A 25,534-nucleotide genomic window follows, 5' to 3' on the forward strand; every position below is an offset into this window, starting at 1 on the left:
GTATTGCCTGAGAGCTGAGACGATACCTGCTAACCACTAAGTCGTCAGGCATGCCCTCCAAGAAAGTACATGGAGGAAATATATGGTCCCTATTTATCCTCGCCTGGGACCAGGCATGTGGCCAGCCCTGACCAGGCCTGTGACCCCACGGGAGTGCAGCCTCTGCCTGCACTGCTGGTAACTCCCTGTGATATCTTGGATGTGGTCTGGCCTGTTGTTCATGTTGTCCTGCTTCCACATGCTGTGGTCTGCGACGGTGCTGGCGAGGCATGAAGTGGCCGTGAATAAATACACCTGGCAGTGAGCAAATGGTCTCATGAAGGTTCACCAACTAAAAACAAGCATTTTTATTGGTCCAGGAAGGCTGGGTAGCTGTTTAGAGTTTTTAATCACACGCGGTATACACCATGATAATAGCGCGGTATGCGATATCACATGCGATAAGTCCTTAGCGCAAATAAAAAAGGTGTAGTTATTTTCCGTGTTAATGGCCTGCGCTAATGGACACAATTTATTGCAAACAGCTTTACATTAGACCTCTCCAACTCCTCCCTTTTTTAAAATTTGCATCGCGATCTGCAATACAGCCCTTTTCATATGTGTTAACACATTATCACTCGCGTTAACAGGGCTTTTCACATGCAATAAGGCCTTAACGCATGCAAAAATGCCTTACAGCATTTTGATAAATGACCCCCTAGGTTTGTACCTGAGGCAATGGAGGGTAAAGTGACTTGCCCAAGGTCACAAGGAACAAGAGCAGGACTCAAACGCTGGTCTCCTGGTTCATAGCCCACTGCTCTAACCACTAGGATACTCCTCCACATCTTAGTAGGAGGGTGTAATCTGTTATAAATTTTGAATGTCTAAATTCTAATGCTAAAATAAGTTTAAAAGTCAATTTTCAGAGATTTTTTTTCTCTCTCAAGAAACATAAATTTATCACAAAAGTTTTCTTTTTTGCACACGTACCTTCCCTCAGAACACTGAATGGTAAGTGATGTTCAAATTACCCACATTTTTGTTGCTCATTCCTGAGGCAGGTTAGGTACGGGGAACCAACATTTGTTTTGGCTGGAAAAAATGCCTACAGAAAACGTAGACGCAAATCTCTGTAGATAAGCTTTCCTTGGACATTTTTCAAAATGGAAAATATGCTTATCCCAGTGCTTCCCAAACCTGTGCTGGGGACCCCATAGCCAACTAGGTTTTCAGGATACCCACAATGAATATGTGTGACAGATCAACAATGTTAAACTCATCTTTCAGCTATGCTAAATGCTATCAGGATTCACAAGGATATCATCTCTTCAAAAAGTGGGTTTGAAGGCTAGTTTTCTCACTGTGTTGGTGCTATTCTTAATAAAAGCTTATTCACACTGATTAAATTGTTCCTAACTTGCTGAATTTATTTGGTTATATAGCAAGTACAGCACTGCAAAAAGAATTGATATTAACACTCAAACAGATGTTCATTAACTGCTGGACCCAGATGGTATAAGGTTTCACTCTCCCAGTTAGGGTCTTAATCTCATAATCAATTTGCACAGCATTCCAGGTACAACAGAAATGTCCATGAATCAATTCACAGCATTAACTAGGGATATGCACAGAAAAATGTTTGTTTGGCTCATTAATTCATTTCATTTGCTTCCATAATTTGTTTCATTAATTTCAAATGATGAAAAACTATTCATTTATTCTTGTAATTTGTTCATTTGATTCCCATTAATGTCAATGGAGGAAGCAATGCATACTATTTTGGTCTTCAAAATTGGCAGTTCGAGCACTTTCAAAACACCAAGGGGCATTTATAATCACAAGGAAGGATCCTACAACAGTAAAATTCATATTAAATGACATTCTTTCTAGAATAAATGTACAAGAATTAAAAACTTCTATTATTAAGGTAAATGAAATTAATTGGCAGTTGATGCTTGCTTTCCTCTTACATACTGCTTAGTGTTCATGTCGGGTCTGAATATAATAATATAACATTTTGGAAAGAAAAGACAGCTGAGTAGTCCAGCGCTGGAAGCCAAGATGGAAAATATCTCCACTGCCACAATATATTTCCCTTCCGCACTTAGATAAGCAGGGATGAAGCAAAGCCAAACGCTCAGAAAGACAAACATACTGAACGTGATAAATTTACCTTCATTAAAACTATCAGGCAATTTTCTTGCCAGAAATGCTACTATGAAGCTCACAGTGGCCAATACCCCCAAATATCCCAGCATACAGTAAAAGAAGAGGGGGGAACCCTCGTTACACTCAATCACTATCTTATCACTTTTGGATTTCATGTTGAACTCTGGAAAAGGAGGAGAACTTGCCAACCAAATGATGCAAATCAAGACTTGGACAAGTGGGCAAAACAGGACAATGAAACTGGTAACCTTAGAACCAAGCTTTTTCCCAAGCATGTTTGGTTTGGTTGACTTAAAAGCTATGATCACTGTTACAGTTTTTGCCAACATGCAAGAGACAGTAATGGAAAAGGTTGTGCCAAAGATAGTTTGGCGGAGCAGACAAGTCACTCTGACTGGATGGCCAATGAACACTAAGGCAGAGAGGAAACATAATGTGAGGGCCATGAGAAGAAGGTAGCTGAGGTTCCTATTGTTGGCTTTGACAACTGGGGTCTCAGAATACTTTCTGAAAATAGCCAGGATGGAGAGAGTGAGGAGGGAGAAGATAATAGCAGCTGCAGCCAAGGCAACACCCATGGTTTCTTCAAAAGAGAGGAACTGAGGCTGCCTCGGGAGACACTGGTCCTGATTTTCATTAGGCCATTGATCTTCTGGGCACTTGCGACAAAGAGTGGGATCTAAAGGGGAAAGAATCAGCATCGAAAAATTTGGAAAAACATCAGAATACAAGATGGTTTAAGTTTGTTTTCTTAAACACTTTGCCATCTGGTAAGAAATTTTGAATTAAAAAAATGTTATTAGTACCAGCAGTCTCCAAAATCTTATTGACTATCAATCTTAAACTAAGCTTTCTGTGATTATCTTATACATTTATATTACATATAAAATAGTAAAATATAGATATGCCAAAGGGACATACTACAGAGGAAAACAAATTAAGATTAAAATATTTCTTACCTTTTATTGTTTTTTTTTTATGTCTCTCTCGGTTTCCATTTTGGCTTTAAACAACTTGATGCATCATCTACATTCTCTTTAACTTGAGTGAACTTAGTATTTAACTTTGTTATGCATATTATATACCTGCAAAATTTCCTGACATTGTGAATTAGCTGTTATTTTTCATGCATTATAAGTGCTTAGATTTGATAAAATATGTGACAATTTTTTAGTACATAAGATGTTAATGTTATCAACCCAAACCTCACTTTTTGTCGTGATAATGTTATAATGCAAAAAGTGTGTGTCACAGAATGTGAGCCTTTAGCTGTGACATGATTGACACAGTCTAGTAGGCAAACCCACTAGGTCCATGCTGAGAGCAGGTGGTCAGGCTCTCCTGGGACAAGGTCTAGAGCTTTTCCTATACCAATCCTATTTCCCACAGGCTGACCTCTTGGGTTCCAGGGGCAGGAAAAGCTTAGGCAATAATCCCATAGAAAGAAGACAGGAGTCAAGTAATAGGCAGAGATCAGGGTATGCATCGGACAAGCATAATTGAGATCCAGGAAGAGGTTTGGGCAGCATCAAGGATTAGGGATGTGAATCGTTTTAGGACGATTAAAATTATCGTCCGATAATTTTAATATCGTCTTAAACCGTTATGGAACACAATACAATAGAGATTCTAACGATTTATCGTTATAAATCGTTAGAATCGTGAGCCGGCACACTAAAACCCCCTAAAACCCACCCCCGACCCTTTAAATTAAATCCCCCACCCTCCCGAACCCCCCCCAAATGAGTTAAATAACCTGCGGGTCCAGCGGCGGTCCGGAACGGCAGCGGTCCGGAACGGGCTCCTGCTCCTGAATCTTGTTGTCTTCAGCCGGCGCCATTTCCAAAATGGCGCCGAAAAATGGCGGCGGCCATAGACGAACACGATTGGACGGCAGGAGGTCCTTCCGGACCCCCGCTGGACTTTTGGCAAGTCTCGTGGGGGTCAGGAGGCCCCCACAAGCTGGCCAAAAGTTCCTGGAGGTCCAGCGGGGGTCAGGGAGCGATTTCCCGCCGCGAATCGTTTTCGTACGGAAAATGGCGCCGGCAGGAGATCGACTGCAGGAGGTTGTTCAGCGAGGCGCCGGAACCCTCGCTGAACGACCTCCTGCAGTCGATCTCCTGCCGGCGCCATTTTCCGTACGAAAACGATTCGCGGTGGGAAATCGCTCCCTGACCCCCGCTGGACCTCCAGGAACTTTTGGCCAGCTTGTGGGGGGCCTCCTGACCCCCACGAGACTTGCCAAAAGTCCAGCGGGGGTCCGGAAGGACCTCCTGCCGTCCAATCGTGTTCGTCTATGGCCGCCGCCATTTTTCGGCGCCATTTTGGAAAATGGCGCGGCTGAAGACAACAAGATTCAGGAGCAGGAGCCCGTTCCGGACCGCTGCCGTTCCGGACCGCCGCTGGACCCGCAGGTTATTTAACTCATTTGGGGGGGGTTCGGGAGGGTGGGGATTTAATTTAAAGGGTCGGGGGTGGGTTTTAGGGGGTTTTAATGTGCCGGTTTTGCGATTTTTTAGATTTTTAGATTTTTTCACGATTTTTTCACGATTTTTCACGATATTTTCACCCCCCCAAATGGCAACAATACGATTTCCTCCCCCTCCCAGCCGAAATCGATCGTTAAGACGATCGAGGACACGATTCACATCCCTATCAAGGATCAGCAGCATCAAGGATCAGGCAGAGGTCAGGGCAACAGTTTTTGTGTTGGTTTGTTAAGGTTTAATAGTTACATCAATAGTTTAATGGTATGTTATACTTTATTGGATGGTCCACAGTCTGTTCAGCCTGTTTTCCGTCAAAACTGTTATATGGATATTAGTTTATTTAATACCTATTAAGAATGTCAATGTAAAGCCTGTTGCTAAGTTATTGTTTAATGTAAACCGCGGTGATGTATTTCCTTACGTACTGCGGTATATAAAAACCCTTAAATAAATAAATAAATAAATAGTTAGAATCCAAAGCCAAGCACAAAACCAGAAGTCAGGGAGAGATGGACAAAACAAAGAGATAGGGTAAAGCTGAAACAAACAGGGCAACAAAGAAATGGACATCACAGGTGAAAACCAGAGACAAACAAGGCAAAGCAGAGTGAGGCAAGGCAAACAAGGAGTGAGACACCAAGGCAAGAACATGGTAGGAGCATGTGATAGAGGCTGACCAATGGCACCGGTAGCCCCCGTGACATCGTAAGGGCTAGGCTATCAGCGCCATTTTGAATACTGGCAGCCGATGACCTGAGTACAGGAGATCACTCCGGACCCCCACTGGATCTCCAGGGACTTTTTTGGCAAGTCTTGGGGGTGCCATGGTAGGAGCATGTGACAGGGGCTGGCCAATGGGTACCGGTGACAGGGGCTGACCAATGGCACCGGTAGCCCCCGTGACATTGTAAGGGCTAGGCTATCGGCACCATTTTGAATACTGGCAGCCGACAGCCCGAGTGCATGAGATCACTCCAGACCCCCACTGGACCTCCAGGGACTTTTGACAAGTCTTGGGGGTGCCATGGTAGGAGCATGTGACAGGGGCTGACCAATGGCACCAGTAGCCCCTGTGACATCGTAAGGGCAAGGCTATTGGTGCCATTTTGAGTCATAGCAGGCTCGACAGCATGGAGGGAGAGATCGCTTGTGGGACCCCGTTGGACCACCAGGGACTTTTAGTAATTCTTGGGGAGGGATCGGGATGGTGGAGGGGGTGTAAGAAAGTAAAATTTAAGGGTTGGGATGGGTTTTTTTCCCGATTCGTGTTTTTGTTTTTTTTATTCGTTTTTCTGGTTTCGGGTTCGGGTTCCAGTTTCGTTTTTGGCAAAAAATGATCCGTGGGAGGTCTCAATTATCCATAGTACAGGTCTGGCCAGACCTCTCACCTCACCTGCAGTCCTCAGCCAGCCCGCCATGTTTCAGCTGTGGAGAAAGGGGCCATTTTGCCAGAGATTGGGGAGATGAGTTGATGGACTTTAATGCAGTGACCCCACACTTTTGTAATTTTGTGGATATCTCCAGCCAAGGGGTTTCAACTTTTGAGATTAAAGTTGAGCTAAATAGTGTTCCAACCCAAGCATTAGTGGACTCAGGGAGTGTGAAAATGCTCATATGGAGAGACTTGATAAAGTGAATCCAAATTGACTACAACAGATAGAGACCCTGCATGCATCCACAGGGACCATTGACAGTATCCCACAAACTGGGTATTACTGAAGACCCCGGCCAGCTAAGATACAATTGAGGTGGGAATCCTTCCTTGGCTACCCTATTCTGTGGTCACAGGACAGGACTGTCCAAACTTCAAGAGCCTCTGGAACCAGCTCACAATGGGCTCATCCAGTCACAATCATGAGGAGGTGGACTTTCCAGATCTTATCCCTTGGATGACCTAGATCTCTTTCATAAAGACTCTTAAATCCTAATTTCAGTGATGACAGAATAAATATACATATGCTGCTAATTTAGAGGCAAATGGAAAGAAGGGTTCGGAGTAAGCAGAAAACCTGTCACCAACCTAGAATGTCTTAATGGGCCCTTTTGAGTGGGAAAATGAGGATGACTCATAAAGTTTCAGGAGGGCCCAGAGGGAGGATGAATCATTTAAGTGGGCCTAGCAGCATATATACAGGTCGATACAGTTATGCCGCGTTAGAAAGAGTGCGGCAGTGCCGGGCGCACCCTCGTTCCCCGCACGCACAGTTCTCTTCACATACCACTCGATACTCTATTTAAATTGCTTGCAAATCCAAGCCGCATCTGTGAAGCGTTAGGCGAAGCGTTAGGCCCGCGCAACCCATTTTACTGTATAGGCGCTTAATACAGCGCCTATACAGTATCCTGGGTGTGCTGGTACCTGTCATTTCAAATGTCATTTCAACTGACATTTGAAATGACAGGTACCAGGAAGTGGATGGTTTCCCCCCTCCCGAAGCAAGGCGCAGGGCGAAAACTAAAACAAAAGTTGTTATATATATATATATAAACACCTAGATGTCACTTTCCGAATCTCCCATCTCCACACGCGTTTATCCAGGTGGCGGCGGCGGGAGCCGGTGGGCGGGTGGGCGCCCGTTCATCCAGGCGGCGGTGGGAGGGTGCGCGTTTATGCAGGAGGCGGCGGGCGGGCGTGCGTTCATCCAGGCGGAGGGAGCCGGCGGCGAAAGTGGCCTCCAGCAGCCCCCGCCAGCAGTGAATGAATGCACGCCTGTGTACACCCGTGCAATTTCGGTGCTCAAGGCGTGACGTCACGACGCTTGACGTCACGGCATGTGAGTGCCTTGAGCGCGAAATTGCACGGTCGTACACAGGCGTGCATTCATTCACTGCCGGCGGGGGTTGCTGGAGGCCGCTTTCGCCACTGGCTCCCTCCGCCTGGATGAACGCACGCCCGCCCGCTGGCTCCCGCCGCCGCCCGGATAAACGCGCGCCCACCCGCCCGCCGGCTCCCACCGCCGCCTGGATGAACGGGCACCCACCCGCCTGCCGGCTCCCGCCGCCGCCCGGATGAACGCGCGCCCACCCGCCCGCTGGTTCCCACCGCCGCCTGGATGAACGGGTGCCCACCCGCCCCGGCTCCCGCCGCCGCCGCCTGGATAATCACGTGTGGAGATGGGGGATTCGGAAACTGACATCTAGGTATATATATATATATATATATATAACAACTTTACCAAAAGCGGGGCTCGCTGCAAATGTTTGTATTTTTATTTATTTATTTATTTATTTATTTATTTATTTTATATACCGACATTCGATCGAGATATCACATCGGTTTCCAGATAACTAAAGGAATAGGGTGATAACAGCCCTATTTTACATTATAACATGGTATTAAATAGATATAAGAATATTTTACATTATAACATGGTAATAAATATAACAAGAATATTTTACATTATAACATGGTAATAAATATAACAAGTTGTAACAGAACTAACAGGAGTACATGGAACATTAGACTATAGTATATAACATATGTACATAAATGGCTTGTTGATCAGGATAAATTATGGTAAGGATGGATCTAGCATTATTGTTTTAAGTTAATTTAAGGAATCGCATGTGTAGTGCAATGATTTGAGGGAAAGTTTGCCGTGCACCATTGCCCCTGCCTGTAACGCAGGGGTAGGGGTAGGCGGTAAGTTAGCAGGTTAAACGCGGGGCAAAACGGCAGGGTAAAATAGCGATAGTCGGGGCGCGCGTCACTGTATGGGAGGGAATAGCTAATTCGATCGTTTACATCTGATATACATGCCGCGTGCGGAAGGGGTTACGGGTCGGTTTCAAGAAGCGCTAAGGATACGTGAAACTGGAGACTGTATCGCAGGATCGCCTTACGCGTCCGAATTGTGCGCCCACAGTGAGTTACAGAAGGGGAATCTCCAGCCGCACTTTACAGTATCGATCTGATAGAGGGTAGAGTGAAAGGTAGTCCCTGGAGCACAGCTTACAGACCCTGTTCCTCCTTAATTTGTGATCAAAGGTGATTTAATTTACAGAGTTGCAAAGGGAAGTGTGAAGGAGGAAGTGATAAAACAACTCCTAGTTCCCAAACCCTACCATCAAAAGGTTATGCAGCTAGCACACAACAACCTTCTAAGGGGGGTCATCTGGGTGAGGAAAAGACCTGGGAAAAAATATTGGCACAATTCTATTGGCTGGGCATACATAAACAGGTCCAGTTGTATTGCCAGTCCTGCCCTACCTGCCAACTCACAAAGCCTGCTGGCATACAAGTAGCATCTTTTATACCAAAGCCCATAATTGAAACTCCTTTTGAAAAAGTGGGCATGGATCTTGTGGGGCAACTAAAGAAATCCAGTCGAGGAAATAAGTACATCCTCGTAATTTTTGACTATGCCACAATATAACGGAGGAAGTCCCACTATGGAATATGAAGACCCCCAACTGTGGTGACCACCCTAATGGAGGTTTTTTCACGACTTTGAGCTCCTCAAGGAGATCCTGATGGATCAGGAACCCTGTTCATGTCCAAGGTAATGAAACAACTCTACGCCTTGCTCAAGGTAAAAACACTGCGAACCTCAATGTATCACCCACAGACCAATGGCCTAGTCAAGTGCTTCAATCAGACACTCAAACAAATGTTGAGGAAATTTGTGGATGAAAATGGCAAGAACTGGGATGCATTACAACCTTACGTGCTGTTCGCAATCCGCAAAACACCATAGAGCTCGATGGAATTTTTCCCCTTTTGACCTACCATATGGGAAGAGCCCAAGGAATCTTGGACTAGCTCGTGAGACTTGGGAGGCCGAAGTAAACCCCATTGACCCCAGAACTTCATTGACTACATGCTCCAAGTGCAGAATCACCTAAAAAAGACTTGTATGGGCAGGAGTATTTATTTATTTATTTATTTAGAAACTTTTATATACCGGTATTAGTGGGGACATCATACCGGTTTACAGTTGAACAAAAGAATTGAGAGTACATATTAACAGGGGAAAATGAACAAGGAGGGAATAAACCAGAGGCAGTATGGAAGCGATAGAATTAAAATAATTGAGAACAGAACATAACATAACAATATAGTAATATAGTTAGATCCTTAATATAAGGAATATGCGATCACTGTAGGGTGGTGCAGGGTATTGAGGGGTATACTATTCTGGATAAGCTTGTTTGAACAGCAGTGTTTTTAATTTCTTTTTAAATTTGATGGCACATGGTTCGAGGCGCATGTGCACAGGGAGGGAGTTCCAGAGGGAGGGGCCTGCAATAGGGAGGGCACGTTCGCGAGTGGAAGAGAGGTTGGCAGTTTTAAGAGAGGGGACGTGTAAAGTGCCTTTGTTGGTGGATCTGGTGAGACGGGTGGACTGAGGGGCGATGAAAGGGAAGTCAAGCCAATTGGAGTTGTGGGCATGGATGGATTTGTGTACTATGGTCAGGGTTTTGTAGTGGATGCGGGAGAGAATGGGGAGCCAATGAAGGTCTCTGAGGATGGGGGTGATGTTTTCGTATTTACGCGTGTTTGTAATGAGTCTTGCTGTGGCGTTTTGTAACAGTTGGAGGGGTTTTAAAGAGGACAGGGGAGCCCTAGTAGGAGTGCATTACAGTAATCTAATTTGGAGGTTAAGGTGGATTGAATCACAGTACGGAAGTCCTGGGCGTATAGTAAAGGTCTGAGTTTTTTCAGGATGTTGAGTTTGAAAAAACCTGCTTTGAGAATAAAGTTGATGTACGATTTCATATTTAGTTGGTGGTCAAGGAGAACTCCGAGGTCCCTGACAAATGGTTGCACTGAGATTAGGTTGAGCATGGGGTCGTTAGGTTGGGGAAGGGTGGGGGAGGAGTGTGAAGAGATGAGTAGGAGTTCAGTTTTGTTAGTGTTGAGGGCAAGGTGTTGACATTAGGAGTAGGGATTCGAGTGGCCCTAGAATGCCTCAGCTGGGTCCTGTTCAGCTCAGTCCAGCCAGGTAGACCCAGGCCCCAAGGTTGCTTTAATAGGGCAGAAGGCGGGTTTGAGGGCCTTGAGAAGGACGAGCTTCTTTTTTTTGTTATGGGGATGTTTTTGGCTGTTTAATTTGGGAAACAATACAAACTAAACTAAAAAAAACATTAAATTAATTAAAAAATGACCATAACCCCAAAGTGAAAAAAAAACATATTGAAAGGAAAAGTTTAAATGTGCATATCCTTAGTGATATCCAGTGAAAAGTGATGAAGATGCCAACATTGTGATTGGCTTGACATGCATCCTGCTAGGAGCATTTAACCCCTACGTTTATATTGTCATTTTTAGAAATGTCGGAGTAAGAGTGTGAACATTCACCATGTAGACATTAGGAATTTATTATGCACTAAACATTGAATGAAAAGAGATGCTCCCCTGATGATGATCTAATGCAAGACATGGCCATGTAGGAAGATAAGTATCTACCTCAATTTTGCTGACAGCTTGTACTAAGGTGACTCCATTCTGAGTAGTAATTTAACTTGCAAAAGGAAAAAATAATAATAAAACAAAAAGAGACATGGACCCCATGTTGATGATAAATGTGGCATAGACCACAGAGACAAAATTGGTTGAACCCTGGTATGAGGACCCTTAATTGTTTAGAAGTCCATACTGAGTAAGACAGCGGAGTGGAAAAGTTATCCAGATAAAATTAGCTAGGAGATTCATCAGAACATACCTGGATACAAGTTCTGCTGAATATACCCGGCTAAAGTCAAAGTTACCAGACTTACATGGATAACTTTATCCAGAGAGTGCTGACTATCAGTGCTAACTGGCTAAGGTTAAGTCTCAGCCCTGGAATATTCCCATCACTGCTTTTCTTTTTATCCAGAAAATTTTGTATGGTTAATGAGTTACCCAGGGAAAATTTAAATGGAGACCAGGAGGGAATTTTTGAAACCAAAGATTTGTTCTGATCACCTCCAAAAATACTCAAACAAATCTTTTCAACATGGACTCTTAAAATGTAACACTGTCCCTAGTGTTTCATAAACATTTATTGTTAATACATGAAGTAAGAAAAATAAGGAGTAGATGATGTTTTTGCAACAATATCTATTCAACATACTTTGCAGAATAGATTAATTTTTTTATTTGGTCATTTTCTTTGTTGTTTTTTTTTTTAAGCCAGACAGCTGAGCGCACAGATGAGGCACTTTTTATTAGGCCAAAATGGATACATCTAAAAACCTATGGTACAGCAAGTTTGGATTTATTTGATCTGAGTTAGACTATTTCTAGTAGCAAATAGGGTATTCCTGTGTGTGGACATTTATAGACAGAGAAGATTCTTGACTGTCTCTAGATAAGGAGTTTTACCACCATGAGGTCTGGGTTACAATTAAACTAAGAATACTCACTGTTTTCATTTGTGATTTTTCCACTGGGACAAGGCACACATTGAAAGCAGCAAGCTGGCTGTCCTTCTATAGACACCTCTCTGTGTCCCGCTTGGCAATTTTCACTGCAGACAGAACGTGGGATCTGAATGCAAGATACAAACAGATGTGTTTGATAGTATAACCTAGCTATCTGATCGCACAATCTTGAAACTTGCAGTGCTGGCTTTCTAAAATTACTGTTGTAACCCTTTGTTTGGGGGTTGGCTGTTTCCCCTAGGGCCATAAAACTATTTCTTATATAGGGGGCTGTCTTCATAGGCACATTCCCCCTTCCTACAAATCCCATGGTGTGAGTTCTTTCTATGAAGATGAAGGTAGTTCTTCATGGCTCAGATGATGGTGTGCTTTTCCTTAAGTGTGTGATTTTCTCTGTAGATGTCTTTACTGCTGGGCAAACAAACTGGACACCGACTGGGTGCTCAAATAAAATTTACTTATTATTTCAAAAACTTCCATCAATGTCCAATAGGGACTCCGCCAATGAAATTGTACAATGAAAAAATGTACTCTTTCTTCCTGAGTTCTGGGCTCATGTCCTTTTCTCAAGTTCCTGGAAGGGAGCTTATTATTTTTCCTGTCAGTATATAAACTGTACAATCACTTATATCACCATGGTAACCTTGGAGTTTGTTTTTTTTTTATCAAAGTTGGACCGTTGGTAAATATATGATGACTATAAAGAAGGTACCCATGTGCTCAGTATAATTAATATTTACTCAAGAACCTGTGATGTTATGACCTTCATAATAGGCTTCTTTGTATAGTATTAAATTTCACTTTCACACTCAGCAGGCACCTCCATTACTATTAATAGGAACAGTTGCATGTACAATTTACTATATGTGCCTATATGTGAACCGTTGTGACGGTATTCTACTAAACGACGGTATAGAAAAGATTTTAAATAAATAAATATAATCATTGGTCATGAAATGTACATTTCTTTTAAATATTTTGAAATTGCAACATATACCCTTATTGTGCAAATACATTGTGATCCATAATTCTTCAAACTTTTCTTCACTGCATTACTTATCTTAGAGCTGTATCATAGGTGAAAGCCTTCCACTCCGAGGTAGATGAAAGCCTTCCACTCCGAGGTAGCTCCCGGACAGAGTTACCTCAGAGTGGAAGGCTTTCATCTATGATACAGCTCTAAGATAAGTAATACAATCAAGAAAACTTTGAAAAATTATGGATCACAGTGTATTTGCACAATGCAATTTGAAAATATTAAAAAAAAATGTACATTTCATGACCAATGATTATATATAAGACTGAGTGTGAAAGTGAAATTTAATACTATACGATGCAAACTATTATGAAGTTCATAACATCACAGGTTCTTGAGTAAATATTAATTATACTAGGCACATTGGTACCTTCTAGTTAGTATATAAACTGTCCCAGTGGGTTAGGTAAATCCTATTGTGGAAAATTCTTTAAATCCAAGAATAATCCTACCTAAGTCCAAAGTGCTGACTCTTTCCCTGGTCCCTTAGGATGGAGATACTGTTGAGGGTCTCCTGATCTTCCTCCTTCTTCTCAAACTTCCAGTAGATGTGACTTCTCTGGTCAGGAAACCAGCTATACCAGTCCAGCTCCCTTGTGAGGAGGGGTGGATTAAAAGCCTCCTCACAAACAAAAAGGAAAAACCTTCTGCAGTTCCAAAACTCTAGCCCTGCTGTGATGCTGTCCCTGATTTCGCCTCTTCTGTGATCTTGAAGCAGTACTAATAGGTCTCCAGCCCTTGACCTTTGGAGCCGGGAAAATGGCCTTCTCCAAAATGTCCAAGGTTTCACATCAGTCAACTTCATAATTAGTGAAACTCTTAAAATAGCCTTTCCCCAATAGGAGGCAGACCCTTACAGACAGGGAGTGCAGTTCTAGGGATCTCCTCAGTGAGCAAAAAAAGTTGAGTGGGGTAAAGTAGGCCTCATTTAATACTGGGGAACCCAAAAATCAGCTCCTTACTCCTTAAAAGCTAAATCAAACTGACCACACTGCTTCTATTCCTTACATCTCCCCCCCCCCCCCCCCCCACACACACACACACACACACACAAATAGACTGAGACCATCAATCACAGCCAGCTTCAAGAGGAAGGATTGCACAGGACTGATGTCTCTCACTAAGCTATTACATTCTATGGGGAGGGTTCTAAAAACATCTAGTGGCTGACCAAGGAATCACCACACTGGCATTGCAGTCATTTCTTGGAATACATTGCAGGTTTCCACATCAACCTACTGCAGCTCCATTTAAATCATTAAAAAGCAATTTGCAGGGTGATGAAGATTGTTGGCATATTTAAACAGCCAGAACTTTGACCCTAGTGATAAGCAAAGTACAAACATTTTCATATCAAAAGCAGCATTTTCACTGACCCCTTTTAAATATCTGTCTTTCCCCACTAGTGGCCCTCATCAAAGTGTTTAGATTAGAATCTTATGGATATTCAACTAGTCATGTACATGAGCAGGTTTCTGGAATTACCACCCTAATTATTCCCTGAAGGCTGTTGCACAATCGTTAAGTGACCACAAACTGTGACTGAGACTTTATGGGTGAGTAGCCTCAGGAGACCTTTGTTTGTCCTTCCCTCTATAGCAGGTGTGACCCTATTATCTAAAGAAACTGTTAAAGAGCTTAGGAGGTTATTTTCGATGCCCAGCTAACTATGGAGAAGCCGGTATCTGCAGTGGTGACTTATCTGCCAGCTCTCTACATTTATAGACAGGAAAGATTGAACCATGTACATCCATGCTTAATTATTAGTCACATAGAGGTCTATATCAAAAGGGGTTTGTCCGAGTAACTCTTTCCAGATAAAAACCTTTAACTGAATATTTTCCCCTCTCGCTGGCTAAATTTTACCTGGGTAAAATTAGACAGGTGGAAAGAAGGGAGAGCGGTGGACATTCCAGGGGCAGGTTTTACCTGGCAAAAGTTACCCACGTGAGTCTGGTCAGAAAAAATGTTGTCCTAGCTAACTTTAAAGAGGTATATTCAGGGGCAGAGTTACCCAGGTTTGTCCCGGAGAATTTCTTGCCTGCAGTCACCAGAGTAAATGTACCCAGGTAACTTTCTGCTCCTTGTGCTGCTGAATATGGACCTCATTGTAACAGGGCCTCCCCTTATCTAGTGCCAAGCAGCTGCAGCTTCTCCAAAACACTGCTGCGAGGCTGCTGACAGCAAGTAAAAGCACTAATCCTACAATGACAGTGTCAAAGGAGTTGCACTGGCTCCAGTTTAATTTAGAATTAAATTAAACATTCTCTTTATTGTTTTCAGGTGTGCACATTTGGCTACCCCCTACGTACCTGACAGCCACTTTTCCATTCCATTTGCACCAGAATATTGAGGTCTTTACAGCAAGAACTTTTGAAGACCTCTTCTCTTTCACAGGCAAGGCTGACAACTACCAGAAAAATAGCTTTTAGTTGCTGTACCCCATAATTTGGAATAATATACCACAGGGGCAGGGGTGGGGAATTTCGATCCTTGAGGGCTGCAAACCAGTTGGGTTTCAGGATATCCCTAATGAATATGCATGAGAGATATTTGCATGCTCTCTGCCTCAATTGTCTCCAAATGTATTTCATCCATATTCGTTAGGGATATCCTGAAACCCAACTGGTTTGCGGCCCTTGAGGACAAAAATTGCCCACCCCTGCACTAGAGGGATGGGTGGAAACAAATTATTTAGTGTTTTGCAAGAAAATCAAAACCTGGTTATATAAATAGGTACTCGGATCATTCAGCAGGAGGCTGCTATCACCTTAGCCTTGTAGGTTATGCTGGGGAAAAATACCCTCTTAAGGAGCTGCCTGGCTCAGAGACTTAAGCTGAAGGTTGTTCTCTAGAAGGATAATTTGCTTCTAGTGGAGCTGGGATGCCATCTTTTATGGACTGCAGATTGTATAGGGCAATGTATCTGTGTATTGTTGGATATCTAATGTCTTAAATTGTTTTGTTTTATTTATACTGTGTATTGCTGTACATTGGTTTTATTTTAACCAACTTTGCAAAGTTTTGGAATTATGGGATATCAGATTAAATAAATAAAAAGTTTAATGAAGCAAAAACATGGGATATTTAGTTTGATCCTGGTGCCATGAGCAACCATTTGTTATTGTTATTGCTCAGTGCTTCTCAAACCAGACCAGGAGTAGCTCCTAACTAGGCTGGTTTTCAGGATATCCATAATGACAATGCATGAAAAATTTGTGTACATTAGAGGCAGAACATGAAAACCTATTTCATGCATATTCATTATGGATATTCTGAAAACCAGACTGGCCAGGAGGTACCCCAGAGCTGGTTTGAAAAGCAATGCATAACTCAACCATATCCTTGATTATCACCTCAGATAGTACCGCAACATTTCTCTTGATTAGGAATAAGTTATATGTCTCCTTCTCAAGTCTCATAAATTTGCACCTCGAGTTATAAAGTAGGTGTTAGTGTTGAGTGATGCCTGAGACTACCTTCCTTGATAGTCCCCATTTTGCAATATGAAATATAAACTTGAGTTTACAGTAGAATCAATCTTTGGTTCATCACATAGTATCGCACAGTCACACAACTCAATTAGAGGTAGATTTTAAAAGCCTTGCGTGTGCAAAAATGGCCACTTACACGCATATATGGGCCGCATGGGAGCTACGAGAATTGTAAATAACCAGATAGGACGCACGCACAATGATGTGTGTGTGTGTCCAGAAAAAGGGCAGGCTAACACATATCCCCTAGTTTTCCTCAACCTGCGTGTATGTTACATATGGAACTTTGCTATAGCTCCATAGTATATGTAGGGGTCCAGTAAACATGTGAGAAAGAGAGAGAGACTCTTTATAAAACTCAGCCTGACACTCAATATATGGACCATTGAAAGGAGGCACTTTGATTCGGGATGAGTTTTTGGGAGGTGGGGTGGGGTTTTGGGAGCTGGTGTAACAGAAACATTCAGGGGTATTCATTGTAAAATTGATATTATTAAATAATAGAGATGTGAATCGTGTGCCAGATCATCTTAACGATCAGATTCGGCTGGGGGGGGGGGGGGAAATCTGATCGTTAAGATATGTGAATTGGAATCGTTTCTGATTCCAATTCACATCGCGAATTTTTTTTTTAGGGAGGCCCGCCCCGCTAAAAAAAAAAAACCAACCCGACCCTTTAAATCGACCCCACCCAAACCTTTTAAAATTACCTGGTGGTCCAGGGGGGCCTCGGGGGGCCTCGGGGAGAGATCCAGGGGGGCCTCGGGGAGAGATTTCCCGTTCCCTGGCATCAGTTGTTCTAAAAAAAAATGGCGCCGATGCCCCTTTGCCCTTACCATGTGACAGGGTATCTGTGCCATTGGCCGGCCCCTGTCACATGGTAGGAGCACTGGATGGCCATCTTTACTCATCAGCCCCTAGTATAATAGGGGCTGATGAGTAAAGATGGCCGGCGCCATCTTTAAAGATGGCGCCGGCCATCTCTCCCCGAGGCCCCCCGAGGCCCCCCTGGACCACCAGGTAATTTTAAAAGGTTTGGGGGGGGTTGGGAGGGTGGGGTCGATTTAAAGAGTCGGGTTGGTTTTTTTTTTTTAGCGGCGCGGGCCTCCCTAAAAAAAAAATTCGCGATGTGAATTGGAATCAGAAACGATTCCAATTCACATATCTTAACGATCAGATTTCCCCCCCCCCCCCCAGCCGAATCTGATCGTTAAGATGATCTGGCACACGATTCACATCTCTATTATTTAATAATATCAATTTTACAATGAATACCCCTGAATGTTTCTGTTACACCAGCCCCCAAAACCCCACCCCACCTCCCAAAAACTCATCCCGAATCAAAGTGCCTCCTTTCAATGGTCCATATATTGAGTGTCAGGCTGAGTTTTATAAAGAGTCTCTCTCTCTTTCTCTCATGTTTACTGGACCCCTACATATACTATGGAGCTATAGCAAAGTTCCATATGTAACATACACGCAGGTTGAGGAAAACTAGGGGATATGTGTTAGCCTGCCCTTTTTCTGGACACACACACACAAACACTGGCCATCTTTACTCATCAGCCCCTAGTATAATAGGGGCTGATGAGTAAAGATGGCCGGCGCCATCTTTAAAGATGGCGCCGGCCATCCAGTGCTCCTACCATGTGACAGGGGCCGGCCAATGGCACAGATACCCTGTCACATGGTAAGGGCAAAGGGACATCGGCACCATTTTTTTTTAGAACAGCTGATGCCTGGGAACGGGAAATCTCTCCTCGAGGCCCCCCTGGACCACCAGGTCATTTTAAAAGGTTTTGGGGGGGTCGGGAGGGTGGGGTCGATTTAAAGGGTCGGGTGGGGTTTTTTTTAGTGGCGCGGGCCTCCCTAAAAAAAAGGGTCGGGAGGGTGGGGGAGGCTAAGGGGGGTCGATTTGAAGGGTTGGGTGGGTTTTTTTTTTTATCGGGCCATCAGCGCCATTTTAATTAGTGGCAGCCAAAATGGCGCCGATGGCCCGAGAGCAGGAGATTGCGCCGGGACCCCCCCCCCCCCACTGGACCACCAGGTAATTTAACATTTTGGGGGGGTGGGGGAGGGTAAGGAATTGGTTTTAAAGGGTCAGGGTGTGTTTAGGGGTTGTTTTGGTGTGCCGGTTTTCCCACCCTCCCCCAAATAATTCCCGTGCCCTATTTAACGATACAATACAAATGCCCCTGATGATAAATCGGGGGCATTTGTATTGTATCGTGCACTCTAACGATTTAGGACGATTTTAAAATTATCTGACGATAATTTTAATTGTTCAAAAACGATTCACATCCCTATTAAATAATTTTAGACTCTGTAAGAGATGAAAATTCTAACAAGAGGAGTTGATTTGTACATTGCAGTCTCTGCTAGCTGCATTATACAAATCAACTCCTTTTCATTGCTTATAAGGACAAAAATTATTTAATGATGTCAATTTTACAATGAATACCCCTGAATGTTTCTGTAACACCACCCCCCAAAAACTCACCCTGAATCAAAGCAGCCCCTTACAATGGTGCATATATTGTGTCAGGCTGAGCCTTATAAAGAGTCTCTCTTTTAAAATCTACCCATTAGTTAGTATTGTCCTGGCAAACTAAGGGCCTCATTTTCAAATTATCACAGCCTGTTTGAGAGAGAGAGAGAGAGAGAGAGAGAGAGAGAGAGAGAGAGAGAGAGAGAGAGAGAGAGAGAGAGAGAGAGAGAGAGAGAGAGAGAGAGAGAGAGAGAGAGACTTACTATAGTGCCTATGCCCTACATAGGTATTTTAACCCCTATGGGAGGGCCACCTACTAACTCGGGGTGGGGATTAGGTGTGAGCGTCGGGGGTTGGGGGCCACTTTCGCATTCCACATGAGACCTACGGAAAGAACAGTGGTCTCTAGTGAAAATTTGCTGGCCGTCGGAGTGAGGAAACTCACTCCAAGAGGAGGTTTGGGCTACGTTCTCTCCACCTAGCTTGATGGACACTCTACCTGGGCAACAACAAGCTAGGTGGAGAGAACGTAGCCCAAATCTCCTCTTGGAGTGAGTTTCCTCACTCCGACGGCCAGCAAATCTTCACTAGAGACCACTGTTCTTTCCGTAGGTCTCATGTGGAATGCGAAAGTGGCCCCCAACCCCCGACGCTCATACCTAATCCCCACCCCGAGTTAGTAGGTGGCCCTCCCATAGGGGTTAAAATACCTGTCTAGGGCATAGGCACTATAGTAAGTCTCTCTCTCTCTCTCTCTCTCTCTCTCTCTCTCTCTCTCTCTCTCTCTCTCTCTCTCTCTCTCTCTCTCTCTCTCTCTCTCTCTCTCTCTCTCTCTCTCTGTGATGAAACACTGAAAGAATCATTGCACACTGGGAAAACATTGTGTGCAGTGCTAATGTTATGGTGAAAACATTGCCGCACGCGATGTTTCCCCACTGCACGAAAGAAGCCTCATTTGCATTGGTAACGCCCCCTAATGCGATATTGGAAAATGAGGCCCTAAGTCACCTCTTTATATTCCTGTCTCCAGACAATGGCACTGGTGTTCAAGAGGATTTTCTCTTGGGCAGCTCGAGTATCAAATCTCCCAATTCTTATCAGCTTGTAATTCTCATCTGCGAAGATCTGCAAGTTCATGATATCAAACATGGCAGGGATCTCCCCACTTCTTTCAAAAAGAACTTCCTCCCCACCTGGGGTATAATTGTGAACATTCCTCAGTTGCTGAAGGACCTGAATTAACAATGACAGAAAGAATCTGGTGAGATAATGATTAGTTCTGCTAATTTATTAAAATCTCCACATAAACCTCCTGTTCTACAGTTTTGCAAGTAAGAGAAATGCTGGTTTGGTGCCTTTATAAGAAGGAATTACATTTGAATAATATCTTTCGAGATAAGAAAGAAATATCAATAGTAAGAATACAGTTTAATAATTGTGATTTATATGGTGCCTTTCATCCAAACAGAATCCGAACACACTTTTACAAGTTAGTACTCCAGACCATAAATGCAGCTACCTCTGAGGCCAGAACTGTGAAGAAGAAAGAAATGTATTTATTAATATATCTCAATTACATACATAAAGAAAGTAAAGCTTGAAGAAAATTCAATTCAATTAAAAGAAATAGAAAAAGGAGAGGAAGTGGTATGGTGAGCATTGCATGGTTCCAATCAGATGTTTTATTTATTTATTGCATGTGCAGAGTTTAGAAGCAGTACTTGCCGTAGCTTCACTTGTACTTTCTTACAAAATGGCCAGAAATATTTGTCTATTCTGACACATCCTCCCTCTTTGAAACATATAAAAGGCAGGCCTCTGTGGAGAAAAATGTGTCACTGCTGTGAGAAAGGTGGTAGCTCTGAATGTAGGTGTTGGAGCAATTGATTATTCTTGGTACATATCTTGAGATAACTGACAGGCTGATACAGAAAAACGCGCGGGAGAGCCCGCTCTCCCGGTGTGCGCACATGCCACTCTCCTGGGCGCGCAATTCAGGAGGGTGGCCTATGCAAATTAGGGCCCGCGGTAAAAGGAGGCACAAGGGACACTAGCATGTCCCTAGCGCCTCCTTTTTGACAGGAGTGGCGGCTGTCAGCGGGTTTGACAGCCGACGCTCAAATTTGCGGGGTGTTGGTTCTCAAACCTGCTGATAGCCACGGGTTTGGAAAATGGACGCCGGCATAATTGAGCGTCCGTCTTCCGATCCGCAGGCCGCAGGCCAATTTTTAATTTTTTTTTTTAATTTTTACTTTTTTTTACTTTTGGGGCCTCCGACTTAATATCGCTATGATAGTAAGTCAGAGGGTGTACAGAAAAGCATTTTTTTCTGCTTTTCTGTACACTTCCCTGGCACCGGCAGAAATTAACGCTAGGCCTGATTGTTTGATCAGGTATCTGTCTGATGAAATTCTTTAGGCTATTCATTGATTGAAGATAAGTATTTTATGCTATTATATTTTTATTTCTTTTTCAGATTTTTATATTTCTTTTATATTTTTGTTTCTATTTACATATTATTGTGTTTAATTTTATATATAACAATTTTATTTGGGTTTGTATAACACCCGGAATCTTAGGAATGATGCAATTCATAAATGCAATAATGAAATAAATAAGCTCCACAGGAGCATGATTGAGATGCAGCTGCTTTCAGCCCGCCTGGAGATGGCATCACAGACTTGGCAGAAGCCATTTAAAGTGCAGCGAGAAAAGTCATGAATACCAGTATGAAGGCATCATGGCCTTGAGATCCTCCACCTCCACCTGCTCCATCATCAGTATCTTCCTTGACTTCAAGAAGCAGCCTAAGAAGGTGACGATGCTGAGTGGAAGAGCTGGGACAACCTGCAGGAGGTTCACTTTGGAGGTGGGGAAAGAAACCCTAACCCCTCCAAAGCATAACAGCAATGGCACTTCAAAGAAATAAATATCTCGTATGTCTATTTTCTTTTCTCTCTGTTGATGCTGTGCTCTTACTTTGCAGGGAACACTATGAGCAAGATGTACTAAAGAGTAGGGGTGTGAATTGTGTGATCGATCGTCTTAACGATCGATTTTGGCTGGGGGGGGGGGGGGAGGGAAATCTGATCGTTGTGTAGGTTTTTTTTTTTTTTTTTTAAATCGTTAAAAATCGTAAATCGGGGGAGGGCGGGAAAACCGGCACACCAAAAAAACCCTAAAACCCTCCCTTAACCTTTAAAACAAATCCCCCACCCTCCCGAACCCCCCCAAAATGTTTTAAATTACCTGGGGTCCAGTAGGGGGGTCCCGGCACGATCTCCCTCTCTCTGGCCACGGCTGCGTTAAGAGAAATGGCGCCAGTGGCCCTTTGCCCTTATCATGTGACAGGGCAAAGGTAGCGCCGGCGCCATTTTGGTTCCTGGTTCCCGACGTCACGCATGCAGGAGATTGCCCCCAGACCCCCGCTGGACCCCCAGGGACTTTTGGCCAGCTTGGGGGGCCTCCTGACCCCCACAAGACTTGCCAAAAGTCCAGCGGGGATCCGGGAGCGACCTCCTGCACGCGAGCCGTATTGCCAATCTTCAAAATGGTGCGAGCGCTACCTTTGCCCTCACTATGTCATACGGGAGGGAACAGGCAGCACGCACTGGGCTCGGCACGCGCAGGTTGTACAAATGTGCACCCCCTTGCGCGCGCCAACCCCAAATTTTATAAGATGCGCGCGGCTACGCGTGTATCTTATAAAATGCAGCGTACTTTTGTTCGCGCCTGGTGTGCGATCAAAAGTACGCGCGCGTATGTTTTTAAGATCTACCCCTTAGTTTTTGGGTACTTGCCAGGTTCTTATGGCCTGGATGGCCACTGTTGGAAACAGGATGCTGGGCATGATGGACCCTTGGTCTGACCCAGTATGGCATGTTCTTATGTTCTTATGCCATATTGCCAGTTATACGTCTAAAGGGCTTTTGAATATTTACCTCATTAAAATTGTGACTCACGTCCTTAAGTGCCATCCAGTGGCCATTTTCTGGTACTGCATGATAACTTCTTAATATTCTATCAAGACAGAATATGATGAGGGCAGGATCCTCCCACCCAAACAGTTTTGTATACTTGAGTTCCAGGAAGCAAAAGGTCAAACCTAGGGAGGTCACCATATCCATATCAGGCAGGATAGTTGGGACATTTTTCAAAATGCATTTTTATGCAGGTAAACATGCATTTGTCTGCAGAAAAACTTTTGATTATTACCTTTTGTAAGATCGAATTTGCCACAGGTTGAAGAATAGTCCATATTCTGTAGTATATCAGGTAGAAGATAAAACTACATTTTCAAACTGTGTCAAAAATGGTACTTTTAAATCTTTTTCAAGATTCATTTTTCATACTATTTTTTTGTGTATGCTTTAAGAAATCTGATAAAATACTGCAAAGGGAATATATATATATATATATATATATATATATAATATCCATTGCAATATCTTTCTACCTATTTATGATTCTGTCTACACTTACAAGGTAGTGATAATCTGTGTCTGAATGCAAATTGTTGGGACTGGTATTATCTGCCTAGAGGAGAGATGCAGGCCAACTATATTGGTCTGAATTTGACTCCAAGTTTGCATATTGTTTCCACATATATTTTAACATGTTTTTGGCCAAACAGTACAGTGAAGTTTCAAAATTAACATGCTAAAGCTTTGAATACTAGATGCTAAACTAGATATGTCATGTTACTTCCTATTACATATTGGTCCATAAACAGGAAAATATGCACTGCTTGTGGTTTTGTGCCATCATGTGTCAACTGTGTGAGAAATTAAATCAGACCCTATGATTGTAAGTCAAACTATTATTTTATTATGACATACAACTTAATTATTAAGCACAGTACAGCCACAATGTAGTTATTGAATTAGGAACAGCCAATGCACTGCCAAAATGATGTAGCATGTGCATATTGTAAACTGATGTAAAGTTGTATTGCATCTCAGTGTTGGCTCATGATCATCACTATTGGGGTAGAGACAAGAACATTCCAGGCCACTACTGAAAAATAATAAAATCAGACTGGAAATTGAAGCTATGAGCAAAAAGCAGCTTACACGATTTGGTTTATTTCATTCATAATAACCAAAGCAGAACATGAATATCTACTACTACTGTTAGCAACTTACAGTAAAGTATTAACAAATAATTAAAGACTGCATCATAGTCCAGAGATCACTTTCATAGCCAGTCTGTTAATCTAATGTTCCAGTTAAACTGATTCAGAGAGACCTTGAAACAAAGAGATATTTCTTCTTACCTTCCATGGATGCAAATTCTGGAGACTGTAGATAGCACAAGCACTATCAGCTGATGACAATGCTTTTTGATCTGTGCATGATAAAAGATCCTGGAGAGCAAAGGCAAAAGCATAGACAGCAATGTAGGCTTGAAAAGTGAAACTCAGATCTTCCAGCTCAAAGAGAGAAGGAACAAGTGGCTCAAGGAATTCTGCCCCTGTACAGAGTCTTTCTAGGTTCAAGTCTTCAGGTGGTGTGCTTTGAAGACTGCCATTCTCTGCCCATTTACACCCAAACACCTTCTCCCAGAAGATTTTCATTAAAAAGTCATTTTGATAAGTGAATGGATGCATTCTGCTGAGAAAATCACCAAAGCCAGGCATTCTTCCATTATGAGGAACCAAGCCAATGGACCCATTTAACAACCTCCAGGATTCATTTACGAAGAACCCTACAGTGAAAGAAAAGCCAAGGCAGAAGATCCATACCTTGCTGGTCACTCTCTGAGCAGACAAGGCCTCCAGGAGTGGTTTCATGTGCGTTTCCTCACAATATACCACAATCACCGTTGCTGTGGATTTCTTGATAACATCTACAATTTCATTTATTTTAGGCTGCGAATAATGGAAATGAACTTTTCTCAAAAATGCCACACATCCTCCATCAATTTCAATTTTTTCCTTCAATCTTTGTCCCACTGTCTCCCCTAAGTCATCATCTCTGGTTAGGATTCCAACCCAGGTCCAGCCCAGGTGACTTAACAAGTGGGAGATCGCCATGTCCTGGGTCTTCTCATTAGGTATAGTTGATAGAAGTGAAGGAAACTGAAGTCTGTCTCCTAAGAGAGAATCTAGGATCCCATAGTTGATCTTAAAAGAAATATGATACATGTTATTACTAGAATTGTCACAGTATTTTTTTGAATGTTTGCCCATTTGGAAAGAAGTTGGATATAAGGAAGGAAGATATTTAATCTCCATTATGAATGAACGTGATTTAAGAGAAGCTAGTTGTTTCTATACTTTCAGCCTGGTGATCATAGAGAGAAACTTGTTGATAGAAGAATTTACTACTGTTACTAAGTTAGCATTTCTAAAGTAGTACTAGATGTATGCAGAACTGTAAAGATATTTATAAATGATCTGGAAAGAAATACGACAAGTGAGGTAATCAAATTTGCAGATGATACAAAATTGTTCAGAGTAGATAAATCACAAGCAGATTGTGATAAATTGCAGGAAGACCTTTTGAGA

At 43.0% G+C, this 25,534-nt stretch overlaps 1 protein-coding gene across 1 annotated transcript; it reads right to left on the reverse strand.

The window, feature by feature from the left end:
- Nucleotides 1-1,396: 1,396 nt before the first annotated feature.
- On the reverse strand, nt 1,397-25,171 carry LOC115083332 (extracellular calcium-sensing receptor-like). Its single transcript, XM_029587133.1, has 4 exons — nt 24,302-25,171; nt 20,035-20,259; nt 11,991-12,114; nt 1,397-2,830 (listed from the first exon to the last, which is right to left on the reverse strand). Exons 1-4 carry the CDS (start codon nt 25,169-25,171, stop codon nt 1,920-1,922), a joined length of 2,130 nt encoding a protein of 709 aa, XP_029442993.1. The 3' UTR covers nt 1,397-1,919.
- Nucleotides 25,172-25,534: the final 363 nt, after the last annotated feature.

Source organism: Rhinatrema bivittatum, chromosome 2 (genome assembly GCF_901001135.1).
Source record: "Rhinatrema bivittatum chromosome 2, aRhiBiv1.1, whole genome shotgun sequence".
Lineage (NCBI taxonomy): Eukaryota > Metazoa > Chordata > Amphibia > Gymnophiona > Rhinatrematidae > Rhinatrema > Rhinatrema bivittatum.